General features: G+C 41.2%; 1 protein-coding gene across 4 annotated transcripts in view; it reads left to right on the forward strand.

Annotated features, from left to right (window-relative positions):
* Adamtsl3 (ADAMTS-like 3) overlaps positions 1-12,615 on the forward strand; it is a 279,052-nt gene that overhangs the window by 152,875 nt on the left and 113,562 nt on the right. For all 4 annotated transcript variants that reach the window (XR_378247.3, XM_006507893.3, XM_006507894.3 and 1 more), the window contains exons 8-9: positions 5,064-5,138; positions 11,325-11,482. Coding sequence is in view for 3 of the 4 variants with exons in the window: in XM_006507893.3 (XP_006507956.1) it covers positions 5,064-5,138; positions 11,325-11,482 (233 nt within the window). In the remaining variant the exon portion in view is untranslated. The remainder of the gene's footprint in view (positions 1-5,063; positions 5,139-11,324; positions 11,483-12,615) is intronic.

A 12,615-nucleotide genomic window follows, 5' to 3' on the forward strand; every position in this document is an offset into this window, starting at 1 on the left:
CACACACACACACGAATAGGAAAAAAATAATCATACCTTGCTTTTATTTGCCAAGTTTTTTTTCCCAATTTTTGTTAGGTATTTTCTTCATTTACATTTCAAATCCTATCCCAAATCCCCTATACCCTCCCCACCCCCGCTCCCCTACCCACCCATTCCCACTTCTTGGCCCTGGTGTTCCCCTGTACTAGGGCATATAAAGTTTGCAAGACCAAGGGGCCTCTCTTCCCAATGATGGCCGACTAGGCCATCTTCTGCTACATATGCAGCTAGAGACACGAGCTCTGGGAGGTACTGGTTAGTTCATATTATTGTTCCACCTATAGGGTTGCAGACCCCATTAGCTCCTTGGGTACTTTCTCCTCCACTGGGGGCCCTGTGTTCTATCCAATAGCTGATTGTGAGCATCCACTTCTGTGTTTGCCAGGCACTGGCATAGCCTCACAAGGGACAGCTATATCAGGGTCCTTTCAGCAAAATCTTGCTGGCGTATGCAATAGTGTCTGGGTTTGGTGGCTGATTATGGGATGGATCCGCAGGTGGGGCAGTCTCTGGATGGTCCATCCTTTCGTCTCAACTCCAAACTTTGTCTCTGTACCTCTTTCCATGGGTGTTTTGTTCCCAATTCTAAGAAGGTATTTGCCGAGTTTTAATGTGTTGATTTTCTTAATTTTTCAGTACAAGTAGACTTTTCTAACTAATATGCTTAGTTCCTATAGATCTTGTACCTGGGTTCAATATTTATGCTGTGTTTGCACTGATGCCTCATTTATCCACTTATTATCCATTTATTTATTATTATTTATTATCCATTTAGATGTACCTACAGACCCTAAGCTGCACACATCACATTTTGACTCATAGACCAGTCTTTTCCTTCACTGTATTTAGTTTTTAAAATCTCTTATTCTTTTTATGTAGAAAACATTTTCTATGGTATTGAAGAGTTCATTTGAGTTGTCTTACAAAATCTTCAATGTTCTAGATGTGTCTGATTATTTTCTCTATTGTGATATACGTTGAAATTGTGTGTACATGTGTACATATTTGTGCTTGTATGTGAGTGTGTGCATGTATTTGTGTATGTATGTGTTAGTGTGTGTATGTGTATGTGCACATGTGTGAATATATGTGTGTTTGGTGTGTGTGTGAGTGTGTGCATGTATGTATGGGTATATGTGTGTTTGAGTGTATATGCCTGTGGTGTATGTGTGTGTGTGTGTGTTGGGATATATTTCCAACAGGCAACCAGGTAGCTGGCAGTTTTGTTCTCACCAACACACTCTACTTCAGCATAAAGAGACGAGAGCTCAAGGTCTTTGTCGGTCTTTCTCCGTAAGCACACAGCCATACATACATACCACCACCAACTCCCAGGAGTGCTCTGCACGTGGTTTCCCAGCTCTTCCATGGAAGGTTTTTGATAGTTGCTGAAGACCTCATGTAGCCTTGACATTAAACAAAGACTTCTGATTGTTTTGGTTAAACTCCCATGAGGAGGCTGTTTTCCCTGGGCAAGCTCAGGGTCAGATTCAGGCAGCTTAGTGAGTGGGCTCTTCCAGGAAACAACCACACAAGCCAAGTAATGCCCACTGGGAATTGGACTTTTGGGTGCTCCAAGCCCATTTCCACTCCTGCAGAGTCTGGCAAGTTGGTGGCCTCCACTAGGGCTATGAGGTTTTTTCTAAGGTTACTATGGGGGTTGAAAACAGGAAGATAGAAGTAAACAAGTTGATATCCTATTGTCTGTCCTTTCTTACCCCATGTTCTCTTAGAGCAATTACTGCCCAGACTTTTGGAAGCCCTGGGTTAATTTCCAGAGTTTTAGAAATGCTGATGGCTACAATTTTTACTCATAATCGCAATTGCTTTCATAAATCCTTACTTGTTGTTTGTTTGCTTTGTTGTTGTTTTATTTCTTCAAATTACTTGTCAAACAAGGCCAGGAGTTTCCTTCAGTCTCTTTGGAACCTTTTTTTGTTTTGTTTTTGTTTTTTGAGACAGGATCTCACTATGTTGGCCTGCCTGTCCTGGACCTTGCTCTGTAGACCAGACTGGCCTTGAGCTCACAGAGATCCACTTGCCTCTTCGTCCCCTAGTGCTGGGATTAAAAGGTGTGCATTACACTGTCTGGCTTCTTTGCAACCTTGTAAGGAGTAAGCACTCGCTCTGTTCTCCTTTCCTCTTGACAGTTGCCTGTTGAAGAAACTCGTCACTTATTGTCTGCTCTCGGTTCTTCACATTGCTTTTCAACCCTGTCTCCAAATAGCCTGTGCTTCCTTTGTTTTGTATCCAATTTGTGTGAAACAGGCGACTCCATCTGAAGATCTATGCTCAGGTCTACCAGAAAGAGTACCTTAGAGCTCACGCCTGTAGTTCCTACTGAATCATGCCAGGAAGGTCGCTGTGAGCATCATCTGTCTTGTCATATCCCACCTACTCTCACTTAGGAGCCCACATACTTCCTGTGAGAAAGGCACCCACTTCCAATCAGGCATCTGGCTCCCCTGCCTGGTGGTTTATATGGAAAGGCCCAACACGTGCGTTGCCCTTTTCTCTGTTTGCCAATGTTAGAACCGTAAACTGCTTCCCAGCATCCTCTACGTGTGGGAACTGGATTTTTCCAGCATTATTTCGCCTTGCTGCTTTCAGTGTATTTTGCATGACTAACTTTACTGTAATTGTCATTCTTCCTAATGTTCAGATTGTCAATGTTATTGCCTACCTGGGAACCCTTCTTGTTAACTCCAATTCCTTTCAACCCAACTCCAGAGCTTGCCTATAAGAGCTTCCTTGGGTTCTCCAAAAGACATTGCTGTGCTGTGATGGCATAGCGTTTATTTTCAGATTCAAACTGTAATTGGTCTTCTAAAAAGCCTCTTTTTCTGTAGTGGGTAGTGGTGTCTTCAGGCACAGCTTGATGGCCAGCAGGCTCACTGCTACTGGGTTAGCTTATGTTAGGTTTGTGTGTACTTATACCAATGCTTAATGCCAGCAATTAACATAATATGTGCTATATTTGCATAATACATGTCAAATAGCATTAAAATACATAAATATATTTAAATATATAATTAGATAACAAAATTCTAAAGCATTTTGTGTACTGTCAAAATACCCCTTGGACATAATTTTTCCTTTTATAACTGCAATATTTAAAGTTTTTTTCCCCAGAATATATTTGCATGTGCTATTATTTTCAAATTCCATGGTCAAGAACCTACAGGGAAAATTATGGTGATGATGATGTTTGCTTTGTCCCAACAGGAACAATTTTAGTGGCTCATCATTGAGCCTGCCCATGGCCTCGAATGCTCTTTATCAAATTAAGGATGATTCTTCTATTCCCGGTGTTAATAAGACTGGAATAAGCACCGTATGCTGAATTTTAGAAAATGCTTTTTATCTATAGGTATGATTAAAACCAAGCCTTTGAACCTCTGGTTTCCCAATTAATACATAAATCTCCCAGTCCTGAATCAACCATTCACTTGAGAACATCATTTCTTTTGTTCTTTTGAGAGAGTTCAGAACCAATTTGTTTTCTATTATTCAGTGTTTTTATCTATAACCTTTATCAAATGGGCTCATAGGCATCTGTTTTCCGGGTTGCCTCTTTTTAGTGAGGGTTTCAGAGTTACGTTGATCCTGAACGCATCCCTGAAAGCCGACATTCTTTCTGTCGTCTGGAACAGAGCTGTTTGCTTATGGGTTTTCAAAAACCTTCATAGCAAAAGTCTTTCACCCTCACTTTTTTTTTTTTTTTTGCTATTAACAGTTATTTCAGCTTTAGTCTTCCCAATTTAAATGTCAAGTTTAAGCAAAAGTGAATATCATACTGTGTATTATTTTAAAAGCACATTTTATTACAGAAAACTCAGAATGTATGAATCACATTCTCTACTCCCTAGCTTTCGGTCTCTCTCTGAGATGACTGTCACCAGTGGCTCAGTGGGAGCTCCCCTTCACATCTGAAGGACAGTGGGACTGAAGGGCCTTGCTGTTACTCACTCGTGAGCAGCCACACAGTCCTCTGCCTCACACTCTTATGGGTACACTCTTTGTCTTCCCATTCATACATAATATAGTGTAGCATATGCATGAAATAGAGTGTTGTATGTATTGCTGTGACTTACACACAATACTGAAAAACATTTCTAGTATAATATTATGAGATTATATCATAAGTAATATATATGCATACACATATATATATATATATATATATATATATATATATATATATATATGGCTACATGTGCATGTGTGCATAGGCATGTAGAGACCAGAGATAACTTCAAGTGCCATATACCTCTTTTGAGGCAGGCTCTCGTTGATCTAGAGCTCACCAATTAGGTTATACTACCTAACCACTGAGCCCCAGGCAGCCTCCCGTTCCTGCCTCCCCAGCTCTGGGATTATGAGCATGTCCTACCATGCCATACCTGGTATTTTTATGTGAGTGTTGAGGATTGAACCTAGGTCCTCATACTTGCAAGACAATCCTTTTCCTATGATTGAACCATTCCTCAAAGCCACCATCACCACTGTTTTAGTCATTTTTAAGCGTGAGGTTCAGGGAAGCCATCATCATTACCTATCTCTAGAACGTCCTATTACGTTTACAACACAAGTTCTCTACCCACTTAGCAAAACCTCTTGATTTCCCTCTTCTCCCAACACCCGAGTGGTAATGGTCCGACTTTGTGTTTGTGTGAACTTGGCTCTGTGTCCTTCTACAGTTGATTTCACTTGGTACAGTTTCCCCCTGGTCGGTCCATGAGAGCTTGTGTCAGAATGCCTTACCTGCAGGGACAGCATAGGTGCGGTTGTGTGGGTGCCACTTGCTGGCTACCGTGACAGTGCTGCTGAGAGTGTGGATGTGTAAATGCCCGTGTGAGTCCCTGCTCCCCGGTCTCGCAGGCATCCACCCAGAAGCAGAACCACTGCTCACCTGGTTGTTTCTAAGAGCAACTGCTGAGGTTTTAACCCGCGTGCTCACATGCCTCCGTCTTTCTTCAGCGCTCCAGCTTTCATTACGTTTGTCTTGCGTTCTTTTCTAGAGGAAGAAAATGTGATTGCCGTTCCCTTGGGAAGTCGAAGTGTGAGGATTACGGTGAAAGGACCTGCCCTGATCTGTAAGTAGAATTTCACCTTAGCATGTTACACAATTCCCTGACAGCAACGTCAGACAAACAAATGAAAATCCCCTTTACTAGTTCATGGTAGGGATTTCTGTCCACCATACTCAGAGTCCAGGAATATACAGTATGCTGTAGGAACTGTTTTTAATTGAAATGGAATTTTATCACTTCATCCCTCCCTCTCTTTTATACATTCAGTCCCTCCCAGATGTTCTCCCTCACCCCCAACTCTTCTTCTTTAATGTGTGTGTGTGTGTGTGAGTCCAGGTGGGCACACGTGCGTGAGCATACATGAATTATGAATTCATGAATTATGAACTATAAATTGTTCTGCTCCCCTAGTTTAGGGTGAAAAGGATACCAATTTGAGTTTAATGTCCTCATTAAAGAGAAAATCAAATTGTATGTCAAATATCTGTACAAGGATTAAAGAATCTTCAGAAGTTTGGGACTAAAAGAAAAAACAAATGAAATATTGACCTTTGACCTGGAAGGATAAGTTTTGCTGCTGATATATTATGGCTTCCAGCCCAGGTGTCAGTGAGAGCTAGTGAAGGTTTTGTGGGCTACAGAGAGTATCTATCAAAGAGCAAGGGAGTTGTTTCTTTGCCAATGTCAGATGACATTACCTTGGAGTTGTTGCTTAGGGTCTACAGAAGCTGGAGGTGTCCTGGTTTTCTTGCTCTGTGCCAAGGTACCCTTGTAGCCTCAGGCATACTTCCTTAGTTGTATACAGAAGACAGTAGGTCTCAGTCAGACTGGGCTGTGAGTTTGAAAAAGCTTACGGGGTTTAGAGGCTTATTTTTATTATTTTACATTCTGTGCATGTGAGGGGGTGTGTGCATGAGTTCCTAGGGGGGGGAGCGGCATCCAAGCCCCTGGAGCAGGACTTGCAGGCAGTTGTGAGCTGCCCAACAGGGCTTCTGGGAATGGAACTCAGGTCCTTAGCAAGAGCAGTACGTTCTCTTAACCACTGAGCCCTCTCTCTACCCTGATTGGTTGAATTTGGTTAGCTCTGCACATCCAGAACAATAGACACTACCAAGAAACCACACACAGTTAAGGTGGCTGAGTCAAATACTCTGCAGTTGAGTTTTTTCTAGGCCACCACTATAGATTTCTTTTTTAAAACCATAAGAATTTCTCAGGGCCAGAAGTGTCTCACATTTTTGATAATGTGTGGGTGGGTGTGTGGGTGTGCACATGTGTGTGTGTATGAATGTGTATGTATATGTTTGTATGTTTGTGTATATGTGTGTATATGCATATGTGTATATTTGTGTGTGGGTGTGTTTGTATGTGTGTGTATGTGTGACTATATGCATATATGTGAGTATGTGTATATGTGTGCATATGTGTGTGTGTATATATATATATATATATATATATATATATATATATGGGCATATGTGCATGTTTGTATGTGGGCATATGTGTATGTTTGTATGTGTGCATATGTGTGTGTGATGTGTATATATGGGTATTTTTGTATGTGTGTATATATATGTATGTGTAATGTATGTATATGTATATGTATATGTATATGTATATGTATATGTATATGTATATGTATATGTATGTGTGCACATGTGCATATTTGTATGTGTGTATATGTGTTTGTACGTGTATGTGTGCATGTGTGTGTGTTTGTGTGTGTGCATGCACACATGTGCACAGGAGTGGAAGTGCATGTTGAATCCAAAGGTGGATATCAGGTATCTTCCTTAATCACTCTGCACCTTACTCCTTGAGACAAGATCCCTCACTAAACCTGAAGATCATCAGATGGCTGCCTGGCTGCCCAGCAAGCCCCACAGATCTGCCTCTGTGCCTTGTCAGTGCTGGGATTGCAGGCACTTGCTGCTGCATCTGTTTTGTTTTTTAATTTTTTTATGGGGTCCAACTCAGGTCCTTATGCTTATGTGACAGGCAGTTTACTGCCTGAGCCACCACACCATACTTAACTCTGGAGGGGGAGAAATTCTCTATCCCTTATGATTTGCTTTAGTGACACAAGACTTTCTTTGAAATGCAGTATCAAAATGTTTTAGAACTCTGTTTTCTAAATGGTTTGAAAATCTTTAGTACTCTGTGGGGTCAGTTTTTCCTCCTTGTAAATTCAAATGTAACATCTAGAAACTAGCAAAAATCATTCTCATTAAATTCCATGACTCATCTCAGTATAAAATTGTGAGATATCATTTGAACTAAAGATCATAAAAGCATCAGGCATGGTGGTGCATGCCTGTAATCCCTAAGCACTTAGGAGATGGAGTCAGGAAGGTTGGGTGTTCAAGCCAGCCTTGCCTTTGCTGCAGGTTCCAGGACAGTTGGGTTATGTGAGACTCTGTCTCAAAAGAATCTCCTTACTTCATATATAGTTACATCAATAAATAACAAATAGGGAAAATGCTAAATATCCTTTATTTATATAAATATATAAGTATATTTATATAAATTTATATAAATATATATACATATCCTTTATCCATTATTCCCGCTAGCCTTCAAATGAAAATAGCAGCGATATCTATCAATAGTTAAACTAACAATAACATAATCAGGACATGTGGGATACTATTGACGCATGCCTTTAATCCCAGCACTCAGGAGGCAGAGGCAGGCAGATTTCTGAGTTCAAGGCCAGCCTGGTCTACAAAGTGAGTTCCAGGACAGCCAGGGCTACACAGAGAAACCCTGTTTCGAAAAACAAAAAAACAAACAAACAAAAAAAAAAAACAAAAAAACAAAAACAAAAAAAAAGGGAAGGAATTCTGATGGGTGCTACATTGTGGATGATCCTTGAAAATATTGACCCAGTGAAAGATGCCAGCTACAAAAAGCCCCATGTTACCTGAAATACCTAGACAAAGACAGCTACAGAGATGAAAAATAGATGGATTATTTCCTGGCAAACAGACCATAAAGAAAGAAACTGGGTGGGCTCTACATGTTAGCTAGAAATTAACAATTGTTTATTATTTATTTATGTAAAATGCATGGTTTGAGGGATTATTTTGAGACAGTCTCACATAGCCCAGACTGGCCCAGAACAATTGGTTTAATGTGTTGCCCTAACGAAACTGAAGGTGGTTCCCCAAGTTCAGTTTTGGAAGGCTGTAGTGTTGTTTTGAGATAAGGTCTTGCTCTGTGGTCCTGGAACTCATCATGTACCTGAGACTGGCTTTGAACTTGTGCTAAACTTCCTGCCTCAGTGTCCTGAGGCCTGGGTTTGCCAGTGTCAGCCACCATGTCCAGATTTAAGGGACTTTTTAAGTTATAAAAACAGAACACACAAGCAGTAAACAGAATAAGTACAGGCAGTGCCCTGGGGAAGCCTCACTTTCACGAGCGTGTGCTGGTGGATGAAGCCTGGCTTTGGGTTGGAAACTGGCACTCTTCTGGAGTTCAGAGTTCAGAAGTTCCCCCACTTCTCCAAGTGACAGATCTATTGCTTGGAGTTTTTCCTCTCTGAACAGCCCCACAGGCGGCTCTGGAAGCCTTTCTGAAAAACCACCCTTCTCTACTGGCTGCCTTGCAAAGGATTTAGTTTACATGTCTGAATTTTACAGTATAGAAGGGGTTTTGTTTTCTTGTTTTATGTAACCATTTTTTATAAAAAGCTTTATTTCTGAAATCAAGCTTATTTTTCACTATTAAATCACGCTTTAAAGGTCCATATTAACTGTAACCTTCCAAGTGGCTGCAGGATTGAAAACTGAGAATGCTTGGTGCTATTAGTTTCAAGTCCCTTTGTTGTGGGACGGAATTTAATTATAGAATGTCCATCTCACAATCTGCCTAGAGCTCTTTAGATCCTGAATTTCTAATATGTTCTAATCCTAGCCACATTACTATAGGGAACACACAGCCCTAGATTTTCCAGTCATGCGTTCCTCCCCAAATGGAAGCAATAAGAAAGTCCCTGCAAAAGCAGTGTAATTGTTTTTGTAATTATAGCAAATGTAATTATAGCAAAACTATGGCTTTAACTAAGTTTGGCTCAGCTGGTGAGGTGACTCGGCAGCTGAAGGCACTTGCTGCCAGGTCTGGCTACCTGAGTTCAATCCCCCAGAGCTATGTGATAGGACAAAAGAGCTACCACTAATGTGGTGGCACACACACACACACAAATAAGTAAATGTAATTTTAAAAAATAGTAAAATCCTGGAAAGATGGCTCAGTGTTCAAGAGTACTGACTGCTTTTGCACGGGAAGTTTGGTTCCGATCACCCACATGGTGGCTCACGTCTACATGTAAGTCCAGCTCCAGGGCATACATATATCCACTGCCCTCCTCTTGCCACTGTGAGAACTGTATTCACGTAGTGGACACACACCTTAAAAAATCTTTAAAATTCAAAGTATTAGTAAACTCTAATAATAATAAAATTATTAATAACCATAAAGTTCTAATAACCATAACCTAAAAGGGCAATTTGTCATAGGCTAGAACCTCCACCAACTGCCAAGATACAATTTTCTTCCATGTTCTGTCTTCTGAGCTCGACTAGACCTATGGCACTATACATAATAGCCCAAGGAAAGCAATGCCGAGCAGGTACCAGCAGCTAACCGACATGCATTTGCTGTGGGCACACATTTAGTGTAAGGGCTAGCTGTAAGTTCTCATGCACAGCCACCTAAGAATGTTTTCCTAACCTCCACAGTCAAAACAGTGGGTCTCAATCTTCCTAATGCTGCCACCTTTTGATACAGTCCCCCATATTGTGGTGACCCCCAACCATGACATTTTTTCATTGCTATTTTATAACTGTAATTGTGTTATGAAGTTTTTTATACTGTTATGAATCATAATGTAAATATCTGAGGTTTTTGGTGGTTTTAGGTGAACCTCGTGAAAAGATCATTTGACCCCCAAAGGGGTTGCAACACACAGGATGAGAAACTCTGTTCTAAACAAATCTCTCGTTCACCTGGGTTTGCCTCTTTCCAAAGGAGCGACAGTGTAAATTCTTTTGTCAGAGACAGCCACAGCATTCATTATCTTTAAAGCCACCTTTTTTTCTTAAGTACACATTAAAATATTTAAAGTTGCCCTTTCAGGGGCTGGAGAGATGGGTCCACAGGTATTCTTTCAGAAGGCCTGAATTCAGTTTAGCACCCTCACTGCATCTCTCACTCACCTGTAACTCCAGTTCCAAGGGAGCTGATGTTCTCTAATTTCATGGACTCCTGCATGCAAGTGTATAATTATAAACAGGTTACAAAGATATGGGTATAGAAGAAGGCATTGGGTCATAATGGCACTTTCCACTGTGAGAGGCTACTGGTCCTACTTGCTCACTTCTCTCTCCTCACTAAGAAGGCAGGAGGGGAGAAACTACTTGGGCAGTAGACAATAGAACACAGATGCATATTCACTTCCTTAATAGTGGTGGGATGATCATAGATGCTTGGGGTCTCCCACCAGCTACCTGCTTTAGATGCCACAGAGGACTCATGGGAACTCAGAACTAAAGCATTCGCTTCTGTAGCTCTTCCAGGTACCCAAATCAAACCAATGGAAATAAACTCTACCCTGTGACTTAGTGGATGAATGTCTTGGCAACTGGTTTTCCTTTGCTCCAGACCACTCTCTAGATTCCCACACACTCCTTGCTGAGGTCCTGGGAAATGTGGAAAGTTATTCTTCGGCATCGTGGCAAAGCAACAGTTGCTTTAATAAAATACACATCTTAGCATCAATTCCCGGTTGGCTCTGGTGCCGTAGATTCACAGCCCATGGACAAGATAAGAGAAGACTGCATAGGGCGTCTCTGTGCTAATTTCTGTGAATTTATACCTACTTAAAAAAAAATAAAATTTTAAATCAAAATTGAGATTCTTTCTTCTGAATGGGTAATAAAAGACTTAGCTTCACTCAGTCTGTGATATTAGGTACATCATGAAAAAGCATAAACTAAGAAAATATTCCTCTTTATTCTGTATTGGAAATGGTTCTGAGAACTTAAGTAGATTTGGAGCAAAAGCTCTTGTTAGCACTGCAAAGCCTCACATGTCTGCTCTGCCAATATCAATCAGTGTCCATCAGGTGAGGAGACAGCACTATATCTGTTGTATTTGTACCTAGTGATGCTGCACTTAGCCATTGTATCGTTTTAAATCAAATGTCTTTAGGGTAGTTCCCATATTTACATTTTATTTTCAAATTTTCAGTTATTGAGTCCAAAACACTTCAAGGAAGCAGAGGAGAGCACAGCTTCAACAGTCCTGGGGTTTTCACTGTAGAAAACACGACGATTGAGTTTCAGAAGGGTGCGGACAGACAAACCTTCAAGATTGCGGGACCCCTGATGGCTGATTTCATCTTCAAGGTAGATGGACCGTCTTCGGAGCATCCTGTTTAGGCATAGCAAGGGAAACACAGTGGGTCTTCCTGGGTTTCCATCTGAACAGGCCATTCCCAAAAACTGTTCCCCTCTCTCAAGTAGAGTCTCTAAGAATTAAGAATTAATTTTCATTCTTCCAGGGGGAGATAACTTCATATTCATCACCCCCACGTGCCATGCTCAGTTTAAGTCCATATGGAGGTTGGTGGAGATGGGGATTAGCTAAGCATGCCATCCTGGGGAAGAAAAGGAGAGGACAGAGGGCTATTCTTTGACTTCCTTTGACAGGAGCTGTCCCTCCCATCCTCAGCCCTGCCAGTGTGTTGTACTGCAGCCGCTGATTCAAAATCAGGGTCACAGGTGATGACAATCTCTGCACTAGCATCTGCTCAAACTGTTTCTTCCTGAGCCCTGAGCCTGCTTCTCTCTCTAGGTAGAGTTGAGCCATCTTTCCTTGTACAAAGGAACGAAGTGTAGATATAGAAGAAAATGAACAAGGAATGAAAAAAAAAAAAAGAAAGATCATTCAGTGAGAGTCTTCCCTCCATTTCCAGAAAAATCATTCAGAATATAGTAGAAGAATGAAAATTACCTTGACAGTCAATTATACCTTTATGAAGGAAAATGATGCTCATTACTCTTCTGGTTGCTATAACAACAAAATCCCGGACACAGAGGAATGTAAGGGAGGGGAGAAGGAAGGCTTTGCTTTGGCTCACAGATGAAGGGTCTAGCCTATCATGGTGGCCAAACCATGGTGGTGGGAGCATGTTGTAGCTGGCCACCTCTGCAGTCAGGAAGTAGAGAGAGAGTCAGGACCCAGAGAGGCTGACATCCAGATGGGTCAACCCAGACTAGACACTCCTTCACAAACACATCCAGAGGCTTTCCTCTGGGATGGTTTTAGAGCTTTTCCATATTAAGCATCACAAAAGACCCCTGAAACCTTAAAAATAAAACCAACTATTTTTTATGTGTTTTTATTTAATATGTGTTTAACATATTAAATTGACAAGGAATGCTCTATTGAGACATTGGTTGTACTTGCTACCAGAGAGACATGGGGCACTTTGACTAAATCTGTGAGCTCATCTGAATCCCTCGGGTCCAACTTCAGC

This window comes from Mus musculus, chromosome 7 (assembly GCF_000001635.26).
Source record: "Mus musculus strain C57BL/6J chromosome 7, GRCm38.p6 C57BL/6J".
Lineage (NCBI taxonomy): Eukaryota > Metazoa > Chordata > Mammalia > Rodentia > Muridae > Mus > Mus musculus.